This window comes from Dendrobates tinctorius, unplaced genomic scaffold (assembly GCF_039654945.1).
Source record: "Dendrobates tinctorius isolate UK_male_01 unplaced genomic scaffold, ASM3965494v1 ptg000228l, whole genome shotgun sequence".
NCBI lineage: Eukaryota > Metazoa > Chordata > Amphibia > Anura > Dendrobatidae > Dendrobates > Dendrobates tinctorius.
The window spans coordinates 2,784,756-2,804,373 of NW_027361895.1; the positions used below are offsets into that span (position 1 = coordinate 2,784,756).

Consider the following 19,618-nt stretch of genomic DNA (forward strand, 5'->3'; position numbering starts at 1 on the left):
CAGAGACCTTCTCAGGATCCATATGCAGGCCAGAGTCGGAGATGATATAGCCTAGAAATGGAAGGGAAGACTGTTCAAAGGCGCACTTCTCCAATTTGGCGTACAGGCGATTCTCCCTCAAACGGAACAGTACTCGGCGGACATCTCTTCTGTGGGTGGACAGATCAGGAGAGAAGACAAGGATATCGTCGAGGTACACAACCACACAGGAGTACAGAAGGTCTCGGAAAATGTCGTTCACAAATTCCTGAAAGACCGCGGGAGCGTTGCATAACTCAAAGGGCATGACGAGATACTCGTAGTGTCCATCCCTGGTGTTGAAGGCGGTCTTCCACTCATCTCCGGAGCGAATACGGATGAGATTGTAGGCTCCACGGAGATCCAATTTAGAAAAGATTCGCGCCCCACGTAGCCAGTCGAACAACTCGGGGATGAGAGGTAGAGGATATCTATTCTTAACGGTAATCTCGTTGAGACCTCGATAGTCAATACAGGGGCGCAGAGACCCATCTTTCTTCTTGACAAAAAAGAACCCAGCTCCAGTGGGAGAAGATGACTTCCGGATGAAGCCTCTGGCCAAATTCTCCTGTACATATTCGGTCATGGCCTGGGACTCGAGTGGACTCAACGGATAGATCCGCCCCCGGGGCGGGGTTGAACCAGGAACAAGCTCGATAGGACAATCATATTGCCGGTGCGGTGGAAGGACCTCTGCCTCCTTCTTATCGAAGACGTCCGCAAAGGCCCAGTAAGCCGAGGGCAAATCCGCAGGGCCCGAGACAGGAGACGAGCATTTGAGGGGGTGTACTGGACGAAGACATCTAGTCTGGCAGAAGCGGCCCCAGCGAAGAATGTCTCTGGACCGCCAATCCAGGACAGGTTCATGCATCCGCAACCACGGAAGACCCAGGAGCACGGTGTGGGACAAAGACGGCAGCACGAAGAAGGCTATTCTTTCACGGTGCAGAACCCCGATCTGTAACTCCAGCTCTTCAGTGACCAGTGTAACGGCCTCGCGCAAGGGAACGCCGTCGACTGAGGCTAACTGCCGGGGAACCTCCAAGGACCTGACAGGTATCCCTAATCTCTTCACCGCCTCGAGTTGGATAAAATTTCCAGCAGCCCCTGAGTCAATATAGGCTATCTCCGAAAAACGTTTGGAGCCCAGGAGAAACAAAACAGAAAGGGTCAAGGGTAGAGAGGTATCAACGACACCTAGGGAGGCCTCTCTTACCTGTCCTAGGCGGAGGAGTTTCCCGGCCTCACAGGACAGGAACGCAGGAGATGGGAGGCGCTGCCACAATAAAGACAAAGACCATGAGCGAGTCTCTCCTGGCGGCGTAGCTCCGCGGGCCTGAGTCGGTCCACTTGCATGGGTTCAGGAGCTGCGGCCGAGGCGGAGGACCGCGAGCGTGGAGGGCTGTGTGTCGGAGGGGAAAAACGAGTGGGCCTTCTCTCCCTGGCGACCTCGCGGGAACGCTCCCGGAAACGCAGATCAATTCGTGTTGCCAGCGAGATGAGATCCTCCAAAGACGTGGGTGTATCCCTGCCTGCCAACTCGTCCTTGATTCGGACCGACAAGCCACGCCAAAAAGCCCCTACCAGGGCCTCATTGTTCCACCCAAGCTCAGAGGATAACGTACGGAACTGGATGGCGTACTGTCCCACCGAGAGGGTACCCTGGCGAAGGCAAAATAAAGACTCGGTGGCGGAGACCAGGCGACCAGGCTCATCGAAGACCTTACAAAAGGTCTCCAAGAAGGTCGCGAGCTGGGAGACTATCGGGTCATCACGCTCCCACAAGGGATTTACCCAGGCCAGTGCCTCACCCTCAAAGTGGGAAATCATAAAGGCCACCTTGGCCCGGTCGGAAGGATACTGTAGGGGTGCCAACTCGAAATGCAACTGGCACTGGTTAATGAACCCCCGACAGAGTTTGGGATCTCCGCTATAGCGTGGGGGTTTGGCCAACCGGGGGGAGGAGTGTGGAACTGCCACAGGCGCCGGGACAGCGGCTGCCGTCTGTAGAGCTAGTAAGCGGTTATCTACAGAGGCTATATTATTCAAAATATGGGCCTGGGTGTCGCGCTGCTGAGCCAGTTCCTGCTGTAAGCCGGAGATTTGGGAGGCAATTCCCGGATCGGAGGTCTGCAAAGATGAAAGTCGGGACTCCATCGATTTGAGGAACGACATGATCCTCGCCTGGTTCTCACGAAGGAACAAAAGTTCCTTTTGGGTCGGGGTCGAGGTACCAGCGGGATCCATGGCCTGATTATGCTGTAAGGTACTCCTGGGGTGGACCCACTAGACCGTGGCAACGAACCTCCCGAGGGCGAGCTGACCAGGTGGACCACCCCCTATACAGGGAGTGTATGGGGCAAGCCCGCGGGTAACTATCACCACGGCAGCTGGTACCCAGGGAACGGATCAGCGGACAGACAGGTAGATCCGGATTGGAGACACTGGACAGACGGGCACGGCTTGGCGGCACAGAAGAGACGGGCACGGCTAGGAGACACAGGAGTGACGGCACGGCTTGGAGACACAGGAGTGACGGGCACGGCTTGGAGACACAGAAGTGGCGGGCACGGCTTGGAGACACAGAAGTGGCGGGCACGGCTTGGAGACACAGAAGTGGCGGGCACGGCTTGGAGACACTGAGCCTAGGAGAGAGAACAAGGAGGAATGAGTAACGGACGGACAGGACGCCGGGAAGCACAAGGAGAGCGGGCCAGAGTCACTAGCAAGGCATAGTGATAGTCAGGCATCGCCAGCAAGAGGAGGCGGCCTGATATAGGGAAGTGGGAGGCCTTCCGGGTCGTGACCTCCAGTTGGAGGAGGAGGCGCGCGTCCTCAGGAGGAGGAGAGCGCGCGCCCGGCCATAGAGTGGATGCACGCCCGCCGAGGAGGAGCGGGGGCGCGCACCTGGCGCGATCCAGAGGGCCGGACGGAGGCGGTCGCCGGCCGAGGAAGAATGGCCGGGAGAGACCGCGCCGTGACCCGCAGCAGCCGGCGCCGAAGCGAGGAGGCCACCGGCGAGCGGGTGAGCTGGGGCCGGGGGGAGGTAAGGGAAGGACTGCGCGGCAGCCGCCGCGTGACACTAATGTACCTAAACAGTGGAAACCCCCCACAAATGATCCCATTCTGGAAACTAGACCCCCTAAGGAACTTATCTAGATGTGTGGTGAGCACTTTGAACCCCCAAGGGCTTCACAGAAGTTTATAATGCCCGGGCATGAAAATAAAAAAATCGTATTTTTTCCACAAACATGATCATTTAGTCCCCATTTTTTTTATTTTCCCAAGGGTAACAGGAGAAATTGAACCCCAAATGTTGTTGTCCAATTTGTCCTGAGTACGCTGACACCCCATATGTGGGAGAAAACTACTGTATGGGCACACGTCGGGGCTCGGAAGGGAAGTAGTGACGTTTTGAAATGCAGACTTTGATGGAATGGTCTGCGGGTGTCATGTGCATTTGGAGAGCCCCTGATGTACCCAAACTATTGAAACTCTCTACAAGTGACCCCATTTAGGACACTAGACCCACCACGGAACTTATCTAGATGTGTGGTGAGCACTTTGAACCCCCAAGTGCTTCACAGAAGTTTATAACGCTCAGACGTGAAAATAAAAAAATCATTTTTTCCACAAAAATGATATTTTGCCCCCAATTTTTTATTTTCCTAAAGGTAACAGGAGAAATTGGACCCCAAAAGTTGTTTTTGCAATTTGTCCTGAGTATGCTGATACCCCATATGTGGGGGTAAACCACTGTTTGGGCGCATGGCAGAGCTTGGAAGGGAAGGACCACCATTCGACTTTTTCAACTCAGAATTGGCTGGAATTGAGATCAGACGCCATGTTGCATTTGGAGAGCACCTGATGTGCCCAAACAGTGGAAACCCCCAATTCTAGCTCCAACCCTAACCCCAACACACCCCTAACCCTAATCTCAGCCCTAACCCTAGCCCTAACCCTAGCCCTAGCCCTAACCCTAATGGGAAAATGGAAATAAATACATTTTCTTTTAATTTTATTATTTTTCCCTAACTAAGGGGGTGATAACGGGGGGTTTGATTTACTATTTATGGCGGTTTTTATGTTTGGCAGCTGTCACACGCTAAAAGACGCTTTTTATTGTAAAAATAGTTTTTGTATCACCACATATTGAGAGCTATAATTTTTCCGTATTTTGACCCACCGAGTCATGTGAGGTCTTATTTTTTGCAGGACGAGTTGACGTTTTTATTGGTACCATTTTTGGGCACGTGACATTTTTTGATCGCTTTTTATTCCGATTTTTGGGACGCAGAATGAACAATAACCAGCGTTTCATGAATTTCTTTTGGGGGGGTGCGTTTACACCGTTCCGCGTGTGGTAAAATTGATAAAGCGGTTTCATTCTAAGGGTCGGTACGGTTACAGCGACACCTCATTTAGGTCGTTTTTTTATGTTTTGTCGGTTTTATGCAATGAAAACTATTTTATATAAAAATAATTATGTTTGCATCGCTTTATTCTGCGAGCTATAACTTTTTTATTTTTTCGCTGATGCTGCTTTGTGGCGGCTCGTTTTTTGCAGGACAAGATGACGTTTTCAGCGGTACCATGGATATGGATATTGAGATTCAAATGAAACCTCCAATGGAACCACCCATCATAAGGCAGATGGAGACACTTTGTACTCCATTTGGCATCTGATCCAGCGGTCTCCTTTTTAGACGTGCACAGATCTGTGGTTGTCAACATTTGTGCGTTAAAAAGACGCCTAACATGATGTCACATCACTGGAACAGAGACCAAAAAAAAAGTGACTCTATCTGTCTCATAAGTAAGTTGTTCCATCCGTGGTTTTGTCAGAATCGTGGTTTTGAGGAATTTACACAGAAACCCCGACGTAAGCGCTCAGCGGAGAGTGCAGGATAAATATGAGCCAAGCCATATTCCGATTTTTTTTAGGAGGTAGACTGAACAAATTGACAGCAGTACAAGAATAGTTCTTATTTTTACTTTTGCGTGGTTCACTGTGCGGTATAAGTGATAAGGTGGATTTATTCTTCAGGGCGGTGCATACCAGATATGTATTTTTTTTTTAGATTTTGCTACTATCACACTGTGAAAATGCTTTTTTATAAAAAGTGTTTTTTGTCGCCACATTCTGAGAGCTGTAACTTTTTTATTTTTTGAAGAACAGAGCTGTATGAGAGCTTATTTTTTTGCAGGACAAGTTGCAGATTTTTTGGTACCATTTTGATTGCTTTTTATTCAGATTTTTCTGAATAAACAGAATGATCAAAACCCAGCAATTCAGTTATTGTTTTATTTTATTATTTTGATTTATTCATTGGGTCAGTGCAATTGCAAGGATATACAGTAAATAACACAGGACCTACTATTCACAATAGGTGATGTCACAACTCCCCTCCTTCCCCTCCTGTACAATGACTGATAACACATCTATATACAGTAGTTAACACAGAATCCACCATCCACAATAGGTTATGTCACAGCTTACCTCCTCCTCTTGTACAATGACTGATCTCACCTATACAGTATATATACAGTAGATAATATAACATAATGTCAGATCTCACCTCCTCCTCCTGTACAATGACTGATAACACCTCTATATACAGTACACTGATAACACAAAACACAAAATCCACCATTCACAATAGGTGATGTCACAGCTTACCCCCTCCCCCTCCTATACAATGACTGATAACTCCTCTGTATACAGTAGATAACACAGGATCACAATAGGTGATGTCACAGCTCACCTCCTCCTGCTGTATAATGAGTGATAACACTTCTATATACAGTAGACAACACAGGATCCACCATTCTCAATAGGTGATGTCACAGCTCACCTCCTCCTGAAAAAAAACTTCATGGGAGAGCTTTCAGGAGAGAGAAACAGCTCTCTCTGCTGCCCCTCTCACAGCAGGAAATCACAACACTGGTGGAATGCTTCTTGTCCATTACATCTTTTATCATATTGTTATTCACAACAATTACATATTAATAGAATAATAATGGAAGTTGTTGGCTGTTGGACAACTTTAAGGGAGTGGTAAGGGATTAGAATAAACATGTTTTCTACATATGAAATAGGGGTCACTAGTCTGAGTTACTAAAGTAATTGAATCTAAAAAATATCCACAGGTCCTGGGTGTTGTTTGTATGACTACCGACCAATTTCAGGACAAGGTGGCTAAAATGTAAATATTCTGTTAACTTATTTTCAGATTCCTCACCCCCAATTGCTGACTACTTTTCATTCCCAACCCTGGCTTTTACAGTTTGTGCGACCAAGAGGATTTTTAGTGCACTGGATTTTGGGTTTGGGCTTTAGGAGTGACCAAAAGAGCTTGGGTGGGAGTGGTCGCTCCCATACGTTTGCAGACCTTATAAAAGGCAGCTTGGTTGGCTCAGGTGAGTGTGAGGTATTGGAGCAGTAAGTAGTAATGATCAGACTGAACTGATACCAGGACCGGCAGTGCTGTCTGGGTGAGACCTTGTTGTTGCTTTGCCTTCCCTTAGAAAGGACTATGATTTTTGTTATTTCTTATGTGTCAGAAAAATGCTGTTTTTCCTTTGAGAACTTATTATAGAAAAAACCTCGGCACACAGTATTGCATGAATCCAATATTTATTCTTCCAGAAAAACACGTATCGTTGGACCAAGATAATACAGACAAAAAAATATCGACGTTTCGGCTATTCAGCCTTTCTCAAGATTTTATCTGCATAAACAGAGGTCCACATATATCACGACTAAGAATCCCTTCACATTCAATTCATATGGGTGATCAGTGAAAAAATCCTTCACCAAAGTGTCCATCTTTGAGGCATAACGGCAGACGCCAGTGTGAGAACTTTGAGAACTGTGAAAGTTTATGGAATTTAATAAACCTCACACTGTTTGGACACAAGAACCTGGTGCCTGTGTGAACTCTAGTGCCTACCTGAGAGCGTGAACCCCTACAACGGATTTTTACTTATCGTCTAGTACTCTCTGTTGTCAGTCCTCCGATGCTCCACTGTGACCTCTCAATCCCAACTATTACCTCCGATAACCTTCTTCCTCTATCTTACTCCTCATAACATTTCCTTGGGACGCTAAGTTTCGGTCTACGCAATTTTCCCTGTGATTTCTCACCATGATAACGCTCCCGGGGGTCCTTCGCCAGCTGCACCGCAATTTTCAGGCCGATGCCCGATGAACACCCTGTTATAAGGACAGTCTTCTTGCCGTCATTAGCCATTGTGTCTTGTTCTCAGTGAGCTGCCAACCCTCCTCTGCAAGAGATCCCGGATTATCACTCCACCACGTGACAGACTATTCTCCTGGCGACTGTCCTTTTTAACCTCTTCTGTACCTCAAGGGTCAAAGGTCCCAATCACCGTCCTATGTAATAGTATAATCTGTGACAATGTCTCATGGTGGACGTTATCTGTTATTTTATGTGTTGATGGATCTCTAATCATATAAAGACCTACTGAGCTTTATTTGCTGCTGAATCCTTACAACAACCCGAATATGTAGAATGATCGCATACGCCGAGTCCACCAAGGCAAGAAAACCTTTCTTCTGGTTAATGGATAATGGCTTCTGATTAACAGACCTCTAACTTCTATTAACTCAAAATTACGACCTGATAGGGTGTTTGAAAGTGTGTTTTCTAACCGAGACAACCCCTTTAAGTTTCATAGTTTTAAGGTTGAAAAAATACACAAGACCATTAAGTCCAACCTATGAGTTCACAATTTGATCCAAAGGAAAGCAAGAACCCCCAGGGCAGGTGCTAGTTTTAGGGGAAAATTAATTTTTGGGCTTCACATATCAACAACCAGATCAGTTCCCTGTAACAATGTCAGTTTCTAGAGGACATCATGCGGCCTGCGGAGAATCGGGAGACTACAATTGTCACCTCCTTATATTTAACTTTATTCACGTCTTTTAGACACAAATCCAGTTAAATACTTTGGCGCTGGGGCTTGGGCAGAGCAGGACAGCGCTCACTAGCCCCCGCACCAACGTGCAACAGCGTGATGAGGTCATAGCGCCACACAGTCATCTCATTACAGTGCTGCTGTCACCGACACGGCAGCCTAGAGGAGGAAAGGATGTGTCGGCAAAAATAAGCGCTCCAGAAAGAGCCGAAGATTAAACATGCTATTGTAGGAGGAGGGGGGGGTTGCTGTTTAGGGCACATTATGGGGCAACAGGAGAGAGGATTGTGAAGGAGGCACAGTATGCAGAGGGGCAGGGTGTGTGGGAAATATTATGGAGAGGAGCGGAGTGGGGACATTATGAAGAGGAGCTGTGTGGGAGGTAATACTATGGAGAGGAGCTGTGTGTGGGGGGATATGGTGAGATTAGCAGTGTGGGTGGGAATATTACGGAGAAGAGCTGAGTGGGGACATTATGAAGAGGAGCTGTGTGGGGGGACATAATGGAGAGAAGCTGTGTGGGGGTAATATCGAGATGAGTTGTGTGGAATGACAATACGGAGAGGAGCTGTGTGGAGGGACATTATGGGGAGGAGCTTTGTGGGGGTAATATGGAGAAGAGTTGTGGGGGGTGACATCATGGAAGGGGGCAGTGTGGGGGGAGATTATGGTGAGGATCTGTGTGGGGTTAATGAAGAACTGTGGGGGGATATTACAGACAGAAGGTATATGGAGGGGAATATTACAAAGAGGAGCTGTTGGGGGACATTTTTGAGAAGAGCTGTGTGGGGGGACATTACAGAGAGGAGCTGTGTGGGGGGACATTACAGAGAGGAGCTGTGTGGGGGGACATTACGGAAAAGAGCTGTGGGTGGGAATTACAGAGAGGAGCTGTGTGGGGGGACATTACGGAGAAGAGCTGTGGGGGGAATTACAGAGAGGAGCTGTGTGGGGAATTACAGAGAGGAGCTGTGTGGGGGACATTACGGAGAAGTGCTGTGGGGGGACATTACAGAGAGGAGCTGTGTGGGGGGACATTACGGAGAAGAGCTGTGGGGGGGACATTACGGAGAGAGGAGCTGTGTGGTGTGACATTGTAAGGGGGTGAAGAGAAAGAAGAGCCCAAAGGAGGTTACCTTCCCTGCTCCTTATCCGGAACCACTTAGCCAGACAGCAGGGTTGCCAGGGAGAAAACTTTCTGCCCTGGACGGACTGGACCATGTGACTGCAAGGCGCAGAGAGGAAGAGGAAAGGGCGGTGGACCGGAAGTTGTGCAGGCAGAGGGCATGAAAGCAGAGCACGCCAGACCCTGAGCAGAGCACGCCAGCGAGAAAGCAGGCTGCAGCATCGCGCTCCCAGAGAGAGAGGACTCCCCATCAGAGCATTGACTGAGATACGAGCCATAGTGAGAGCTGTATGTGAGTACGTGGACTCGGGAGCCTCCATGACCAGAGGAAACTTTCCCCCTGACAGTGCAGAGACAGTGACCCGAGCGCGCAGCCCCGGTTACCACAGTGGCAAGCCGAGACCCCTGAGTGTGGCAAGTAAACTGCCCAGTGTGTGTAGCATCGTTACTGCAGAGAGACTGTCAGATTAATATACAGAGACTTAGAACAGGAGAGACTCCATTCAGCAGCTTCCAGCATCACCCTGAGAGGGGACTGCAGAGACTTAACCCCGGAGTTCCCAGATTCCAAGAGAGGAGAGACTACAAAGTCTTCAAGTGCCACTGTTGACGGTGCCAACGTTGGAGAAAAGGACTCTTCAATCAAGACTTCACTGGACTGACAAGTTACAAGAATTCCCGTTAACCATTTCTACTCTGCTTAACCGTTTCATAGCCTTACTTAGCTTTTGGTGTAACGTTTTGCCGTTGATCCTATCACTTTTAACCCCCACTGCTTCTACCTGCGTGAAGATACTACCCCCTGTAAATAAACCCTTTAACTCTTGGTCTGTCTCTGATCCGTGGTGACATCATCAGCACCTGGACATTATTACAACATTATGGAGAGGGCCTGTGTGATGGGACATTATGGAGAAGGATAGTGTGGAGCATTATGGAGAGGGGCAAGGTGGGGAGAATATTATGGAGAGGAGCAGTGTAGAATCACATTCCAGACATAGGCAGTGGAGGAGAGACATTGTGGAGAGGGGCAGCATTGGGGATTAATATGGAGAGGGGCAGTGTTGGTAGGATATTTTGTGCAGGAAGCACGGTGAGAGGCACTTATTTGCTCATGGGCACATTGTGCAAGATATTTTTATTTATAGAGCAGTACAATGATACTTCTTTTGTTAAGTTTTTAATGACATCACGTCAGAAAGGGCTGCTGAAGACAGAGAAGAGGGAGGTCGGCAGAGATGTGTTTTTGGCATGAAATCTCATAGCGGCATCTATGTTGTTTGGAGACAAAAGGGATGAGAATGACAGAGAAGGTGTCTCCTATAAGGTGGCTGGTAGCAACAAATCCCAATATCTCTTTACCAGCGTTAAGGATGTACTGGGAGTTGCAGGTTACATGATATAAGTGTATATGGGGCTGACCTGAAACTGCAATTGATGACTGTACTAACCTTGATGATGTATTCATGTACTGATGGTGGTTCTGGTACTGTTTTTATGTGGTTGTGATGCAGCAATCCATAACGTGCTTTATGTTAAAACTGAAAACCTTTCCAAATTTAGTTTTGAGATTATGAGGATTTAACTGAGCTTCTACACCAAAAAAGGGGAATTGTAGTGAAACCTCCACCAGGGGGAGCTGGTGAGGGAAGAGAGGTTATACACTAAGAGCAGCAACCCTGAGCAACAGCACAGGTGCCACAGGTAACGAGAGAGAATAGTCAGACGAACCGAGTCAGAAACTAACAGGAGCAGACGTACCAGAAGGAGCAGCAATACACGTAGTCAAAATACCAAAGCCGAGAGTCAGAAAGCCAGAACATGAGCACAGGGTCCAAAACGTGAGACGAAATACGTGGTCGGGGTACAAGCCAGGGAGTCAGATGCCAGAGAGGGAACGTAACAGCAGAAACAAATACCAAGAGACGGGGTCAGAAATCAGTCCGGGTCATACACGTGAATATCAGTCCAAGGCAGGAGGATCACCAGGGTACAAGGGTCAGCGGCTCTAAACTGCAAGCTTGAGCTATCACTAACACTGGTTAGCAGGCTGTGAGGGATTGAAATAGCCCAGCTAGCTCCAGAACGAGGCTGAGGAGATTAACCCCCGCATGACCAGTCCGGAGTGAAGACAGCAGAAGATAAACTCCGGACTGGACCATGATAGTACCCCCCTCTCAATGGGGGGCCACTGGACTCCCAGGCTTCCCTGGATGACGAGCGTGAAAGGCCCGGACCAACCGATCCGCATGGACCGAACGCGCCGGCACCCATGACCGATCCTCAGGACCGTATCCTTTCCAATGGACCAAGTACTGAAGTGAACGACGGAGCATACGAGAATCCACCACCTGTTCCACCTCGTACTCGGTCTGCCCATCTACCATAACAGGCGGCGGGTGCGAGGGAGACTCATCAGAGGAAGGCACCGATGGCTTCAGAAGCGCTTTATGGAACACATTAGGAATCCGTAATGACGGAGGCAACCGCAGGCGAAAGACCACAGGATTAATCACCTCTAAAATCTCATACGGACCAATAAACTTGGGACCCAACTTAGCAGAGGGAATTCTCAGCCTTATGTTTTTGGTGGATAACCATACCTTATCCCCCACCTGATAAGTCGGCCCCACCGAGCGTCGTTTATCTGCAAAAAACTTATATTTGCCCTGAGCCTCCCCAATGTTTCTCTGAACTTCCCTCCAAACCTCCTCCAACCGCAAAAAGGCTGAATCAGCCCCTGGACACTCCGAATCTAGTCTGGAGAATTCACCAAAATGAGGGTGAAACCCATAGTTGCAGAAGAAAGGAGAAGTACCAGTAGACTGATTGACACGATTATTGAAGGCGAATTCCGCCATAGGTATCATAGAGCACCAATTATCCTGTCTGGATGTGACAAGACACCGCAGGATCTGCTCTAAAGACTGATTGGTCCTTTCAGTCTGACCATTGGTCTCGGGATGGTAGGCCGATGAAAAGGTCAGACTGATGCCCAGCCTTTTACAAAAAGCTCTCCAGAATTTTGACACGAATTGCACCCCTCTATCAGACACCACACTGACAGGCACACCATGCAACCGAATCACATGCTGAATGAATAGCTTAGATAGAGTCTCAGCATTAGGAAGGCCCGTTAAGGGTACAAAATGTGCTTGTTTACTGAACCTATCCACAACTACCCAGATCACGGTTTTGCCATTAGAGGGTGGGAGATCGGTGATAAAATCCATGGACAGGTGAGTCCACGGTCTATCCGGAATTGGCAGTGGCACCAATTCCCCGGCCGGCCGGTTGTGGGAGGCTTTAGCGCAGGCACAAGTTTCACAGGAGGACACAAAACCAGTGACATCAGAAGTCAACGAGGGCCACCAGAACAGCCTAGTGATGGCTTTACGAGTGGCCGAGATTCCTGGATGCCCACTCAGAGCCGAGTCGTGGAACTCCCGAAGCACCCTTAACCGATACTGGACAGGCACAAAGAGCTTATTTTCAGGTATGGATGGGGGAGCTAGAGATTGGGCCTCACGAATCTCCTGCTCCAATCTCTGGGACACCAAGGCCACCACCACCCCGCGCTGAAGAATGGAGGAAGGAGGCTCCGGAGGCGATACCGGATCTAGGCTGCGAGACAAGGCATCCGCCTTCACATTCTTGGAACCTGGTCTGAAAGTGATGGAAAACTGAAATCGGGAAAAAAAAAGTGACCACCTTGCCTGTCTCGGAGTCAGACGTTTGGCGGATTCGATGTAAGACAGATTCTTGTGATCTGTAATGACAGTGATACGATGGACAGCCCCCTCCAAAAAATGCCTCCATTCTTCAAAAGCCAATTTAATGGCCAACAACTCTCGGTTACCCACATCATAATTCCTTTCAGCAGAGGAAAATTTTTTAGAAAAGAAGGCACAGGGTCTTAAGTTAGTTAATGTGGTGGGCCCCTGGGACAACACAGCCCCCACTCCCACCTCAGAGGCATCCACTTCTACGATGAATGGTTTAGACAAGTCAGGTTGCACCAGTACCGGAGCAGTCATGAAACGTTCTTTTAACAAAGAAAACGCCGCCACAGCTGGAGCTGACCAGTTTTTAAGATCCGCTCCCTTTTGGGTGAGATCAGTGAGGGGTTTGACCACTTGAGAGAACCCCTTGATGAATTTTCTGTAATAATTTGCGAAACCCAGAAATCGCTGAAGACCCTTGAGATCTCTGGGTTGCACCCAATCCACAATGGCCTGTACCTTCCTAGGGTCCATACGAAACCCCTCAGCGGACAGGATGACCCCTAGAAAGGACACTTCTTGAGTAAAAAATGAACACTTCTCCAATTTGGCAAAGAGTGAGTTCTCCCTGAGCCTCTGGAGAACCGCATGAAGATGACCCATATGACTTTGTCTATCAGAAGAATATATAAGTATATCGTCAAGATAAACAACTACAAAACGTCCAATAAAATCAGAAAAAACATGGTTAATGAAATTCTGGAATACCACTGGTGCGGTAGTCAAACCGAAGGGCATAACCAAATTTTCAAACAGACCCTCAGAGGTGAGAAACGCAGTTTTCCATTCATCCCCCTCCTGCATACGGATGAGATTGTATGCTCCCCTGAGGTCCAACTTAGAGAACCACCTGGCCCCCGACAATTGATTGTACAAATCCAGTATCAGTGGGAGAGGGTAGGCGTTTCTTATGGTTATTTTATTCAGTTCTCGAAAATCGAGGCATGGGCGTAAACCACCATCCTTCTTTTTTTACAAAAAAGAACCCCGCTGCCACGGGAGAGACAGATGGCCGTATATGCCCTTTACGGAGGCTTTCAGAGATATACTCCTTCATAGCAGCCCGCTCAGGGCCGGAGAGATTGTACAGCCGGGCTTTGGGCAATTTGGCACCGGGAACAAGATCCACGGCACAATCGAATGGGCGGTGTGGTGGTATAACCTCAGCCTCCTTTTCGGAGAACACATCCTTAAAACCCTTTAGGTACTCCGGAATACCCTCCAGGTTGACGGATGACATAGACACAGTAGCAAGACAATTTTCAGAACACCCAGGTCCCCATTTAACAATATCCCGGGACCCCCAGTCAATAACTGGGTTATGCCGTTGCAACCAGGGAAACCCTAACACCAGGCCAGCAGGGAGGTTATCCAAAACAAAGCATGACATGCGCTCCTGGTGTAGGGCCCCCACCCTGAGGGTAAATTCTTTAGAACTGAAATGGAGACCATCCTTAGTGAGAGGTGTAGAATCAATAGCCACAATTTTTAAGGGAGTCTCCAACCTAACTGTCCCTAATCTACAGCGAGCAACCAGCTTAGAGTCAATCAGGTTCAGAGATGACCCACAGTCTACAAAAGCCGAAGTATGGAAAAAGCCGTTCTCAACACCAAGTTCCACCTTTAGCAGTACTCTTGAAAAGGAAGAAAAAGGTACCTGAGAGTCTGGGTGACCTCCACGATTATCACCCAGACTCAGCCGCTTGTTAGTCGGAGGACAGGAGGGGCAGTCTTTTTTCCAATGTCCGGGATCTCCGCAGTAAAAACACAATTTTCCATCACGTCGCCGTTTCCTCTCTTTCTCCTGGGGGTTGGTGGCTCCCACCTCCATAGGTTCAGATGGAAGCAAAACATCAGGGTTAGCAGGGAAAAATGGAACCCCTCGCTGAGTAACACCTCTCTCCGATCCATACGGATAGCCTGAGTCATAGCCTCCTCCAATGAACTGGGAGGTGGATGGAGAGCCAGAGCGTCCTTCAAGCAATCCGACAGTCCCTTCCTGAACACACATCTCAGTACAGAGTCATCCCAGGACACCTCAGTGGACCATCGACGGAATTCGGAGCTGTACCATTCGGCTGAGTGCTTCCCTTGCCCCAGACCCAAAATAGTGTCCTCTGCCACCCTAACACGGTCCGGTTCATCATAGATAAGTCCTAGGGCCTCAAAGAACCTATCTACCGACATCCGTTCAGGGGCAGTAGGGGGCAATGAAAAAGCCCAGGATTGGGGACCCTCCCTAAGTAAGGAGATAACAATCCCCACCCGCTGAGTCTCATCCCCAGACGATCGGGGTCTAAGAGAAAACCATAATTTACAACTCTCCTTGAATATATGAAATTTATCTTTTTCACCAGAAAATGTGTCAGGAAGTTTAACTGAGGGTTCAGGAGAGTGCAAAATAACATCTACAGAGTCACCTGGTGGACAAACAATATGAGAGGAATTTCCCACGCAGCAATGGCATAAAGTGAGACTAGGGACTTTTTTTTTTTAAGTGGCGGAGGAATACAGTGCGGAAGGATACCTACCTTCCGTCATTGGATTCCTGCAGCCCGTAGAGAACGGCAGCATCATCTGATGCTGCAGTTCTCTACCCAAGATCGTCGTGGGACACACTCGTGGACTGCTTCGGATCGTGGGTGAGTATTTTTGTGGTTTGTTATGTTAATATTTATTCCGGAAAAGACAATGGCTTCGGGGAACAATGTGACAAGTATTGGTAAGTATGTTACTCTATGTTATATGTACTGTATGTCTATGTATGTATTGTATGAATGTATTGTATGTATGTAGTATATATGTGGTATGTATGTAGCATGTAGCATGTATGTAGCATGCATGTAGCATGCATGTAGCATGCATGTAGTATGTATGTAGTATGTATGTAGCATGCAGTATGTATGTAGCATGCATGTAGCATGCATGTAGTATGTATGTAGTATGTATGTAGTATGTATGTAGCATGCAGTATGTATGTAGCATGTATGTAGTATGTATGTAGTATATATGTAGTATGTATGTAGCATGTAGTATGTATGTAGCATGTAGTATGTATGTAGCATGCATGTAGTATATATGTAGTATGTATGTAGTATGTAGTATGTATGTAGCATGTAGTATGTATGTAGCATGCATGTAGTATGTATGTAGTATTTTTTTTTTTTTTTTTAACATTTAACACATTAGCCGGATGATGGGACTACTACTGTCCCATCATTGGCTAATGTGTCAATCACTGTCATGGTAGCAGGCATCGCCCAATGGGACTTGTAGTCCCATCGGACGATGCCTGCACAGACCCCCGAAGCCTGCACAGACCACCGGCAGGCCGGCACAGCCCCCCGGAGCCTGCACAGACCACCGGCAGGCCGGCACAGCCCCCCGGCAGGCCGGCACAGCCCCCCGGAGCCTGCACAGACCACCGGCAGGCCGGCACAGCCCCCCGGCAGGCCGGCACAGCCCACCGGAGCCTGCACAGACCACCGGCAGGCCGGCACAGCCCCCCGGCAGGCCGGCACAGACCACCGGAGCCTGCACAGACCCCCTGGCAGGCCGGCACAGCCCCCCGAAAGGCCCGTACAGACCCCAGAGAGGCTGTACAAGGCAAAAACAGGGTTTTTCTTATTCCGATACCGGAAGTCCCATAGACTTGAATGGGACTTCCGGTATCGGAATCGGCGATACCGATACTTTTTTTAAAGATCGGCCGATCCATTCCGATCCGATACTTTGAAGTATCGGACGGTATCGCTCAACTCTAGCCGTGAATTATAGTTGTGACAGATACTTATAAACACCGCCACCACAGAATAGGTTTAAAAACCTTATTGCCCAGCAAAGTATGGTGATAGCCACAGCCACAACACCATGAGGACTGTACAGACCAGTAATCCGCTGCATGTGGTTACCAACAAAAGACTGTTCCTTCATCGGTCCTCCTGGGCTCAGGTTAAACCCTGGTTAGATATCAGCTTACCATAGTACAAGGAAACCTGCAAGACAGAGACCCTGGACTGCGGGAAGATCAAACCAATAACAGTAAGTACATGGATAATGGGTAGAGCATTGGGATGCACATACATTACTCAGGAGATCACGTCTATTCCGAATCCTTTGATGTCTAAACCCCAAGTAAGGGTTTTATATATTATAGAAACTAAGGAAATACGCTATCTGGCAGGTAATATCACCTGCCATTACCAACATAGGGCTTCTCATTAGAAGCACTGAAAGGGAAATGTGGATCACTCCTGTTTTACCTACAGTATGTTAGACACAGGGAGTCTGGACTCTGGAATCGATGAAAGTGGTGTTGGTGGGGGGTTGTTGGTAAAAATCCTCTGATATGAGAGATTATTTCGAACTGCCTCTAAACGAGTCATTAGTCCAGACATTATATATAAGTCATCTTATCTATCTATCTATATATACACACATATATACCCGCATGGCCTAAAAGGCAAACTTCTCAGTGATATTTATACACCCAGACTGCCATGGTGCGAGTAACCATACCCTATAGCTAGAGAGTGTAGTTTTCTCCCCATCACAGAGGGGGATTATCTACTGTGAGGCAATGGGACTATGCACTGTAAGAGTCCTGGTTACCGATTCTTTATCTCCGGAGCCCTGACTGCTGTAAGAACAGTGGGTGTGGGATCATCTGCCACCTGACGCAGTGCTGCTGTTTCGCCACAGGGTACAAAGGCAGTGATGCAGTCCCTGGTAAACATAATACAACAGACTTATGTGACAAGAATCTGTCTACTGGATGTTGATCAAGGCAACTAGTCTGATTGCTGTATGTGGAGCTGGGAAGGATTCTGTCCTTCTCCCTCCTGGGATTTACTGCTCCCAGGACAGTAGCATGTTCCTTGTAGGATGAACCCAAAGATGTATGTCTCCCTTTAAAGCTAATTATGAAATAGACTTGCCTTTAGCACTCAAGGCAGTAGCTCCCTGAGAGTTCTGTTCCAGACGGAAGAAATGCTATTATACTAGGTCAATTCAAGCATAGGTGTTTTTTTTTTTTTTGGGCTATCCCGGATGCCAAGAATGAAGCTCGAGACAAAATGTAAAGTGGTAGGCCAACAATACAGGGTGCGGCCACACAACAAGGCACAAGTCAGATGGTCCAAGCCAGAGGCCCCAGCCAGAGGCACAAAGCCACAACGCCCAAAGTACTATGAAGCCCCTCGCTTCTTTCCTCTCCTATGTATAGCACTCATGCTCGTTTCACATTGTTAAATTGCACAGCTCCAGTCAGTCCCACCATTCAACATAAGAGACGCTCTCACAAATCACTTAACCATCTGCTCACTCTTTCTATCCTCCTTCTCCTAGTTGCAGGAGACATTGCTCCCAACCCTGGTCCCCCATGTTATAGAAAGTCAAACCCCCCAACTGCTACACTGAGAAACCCCTCTAATCTTATTAATATTCCCTGCATGCCATCTGTCTCTCTTAATTGTGCACTTTGGAATTCTCGCTCAGTGTGTAACAAACTCTCCTTCATTCATGACTTTATCCTTTCTAATTCTCTTAACCTCCTGGCTCTTACTGAAACCTGGATCCAGCAGTCAGACACTACCGCTGCTGCTGCTCTTTCATATGGTGGACTATACTTCTCTCATACCCCAAAATCAGACAATAGAGCAGGTGGAGGCGTTGGTCTGCTTTTATCACCAAAATGTACCTTTCAGGTTATCCCTGAACTACCCTCACTAGTCTTCCCTTCTTTTGAGGTCCATGCCGTCAGACTCTACACCCCCTTCTCCATGCGAGTGGCGGTGGTGTATCGTCCTCCCGGCCCCTCCCATCAGTTCCTGGATCATTTTGCCACTTGGCTTCCACATTTTCTCTCCTGTGACATCCCTACCCTCATCATGGGAGATTTCAACATCCCCATTGCTCTTCCCCTCTCACCATCTGCTACTCACCTTTTATCTCTAACCTCCTCATTTGGCCTTTTGCAGCTTACTAATTCTCCAACGCATGAAGACGGAAACTCCCTCGACTTGGTCTTCTCTCGGCTTTGTGCAGTGGATGATTTCGCAAACTCCCCACAACCTTCTTTCATTCTCTATCAAAAACTGCCAGGCTGCTCAGGTCACCCCCACTGCCCATATTTATAGAAACATACAGGCCATTAACACCCAGAAACTTACGAAGAACTTGCAGTCTTCATTGGCCCCTATCTCCTCCCTCTCATGTCCTGATTCTGCACTGAAGCATTACAATGAAACACTTCAAAGTGCCCTGGATGAATTTGCACCCCCTATAAATAGAACACCACAACACAGACGGCGACAACCCTGGCACACCCTGCAAACACGTTTCCTGCAGCGGTGCTCCAGGTGCCCCGAACGTCTGTGGAGAAAATCCAATCTACACGAAGATTTCATCCATTATAAGTTTATGCTTCGAACATAAAACACTGCCCTTCACCTCTCCAAACAAACCTATTTCAACACCCTTATCACCTCACTGTCCAATAACCCGAAACGTCTCTTTGACACTTTTTATTCTCTACTCAACCCAAGAGTACAGGCCCCAACCACGGAGCTCCGAGCTGACAATCTGGCCAATTACTTCAAAGAAAAAATTGACCAGATCCGACAGGAAATTATCTCCCAATCACCTCATACCATGCACTATCCTCCCTCCCCCACTGCATCTAGCTCATTCTCTGATTTTGAACCAGTCACAGAAGAAGAAGAAAGCAGGCTCCTTGCATCTTCTCACCCAA

General features: G+C 48.1%; 1 protein-coding gene across 1 annotated transcript in view; it reads right to left on the bottom strand.

The window, feature by feature from the left end:
* The window catches only part of RDH8 (retinol dehydrogenase 8), a 46,730-nt gene extending 39,386 nt beyond the window's left edge, over positions 1-7,344 (bottom strand). The window contains exon 1 of the mRNA XM_073555702.1: positions 7,166-7,344. Coding sequence (XP_073411803.1) covers positions 7,166-7,271 — 106 coding nt within the window. The 5' untranslated portion in view covers positions 7,272-7,344. The remainder of the gene's footprint in view (positions 1-7,165) is intronic.
* Positions 7,345-19,618: the final 12,274 nt, after the last annotated feature.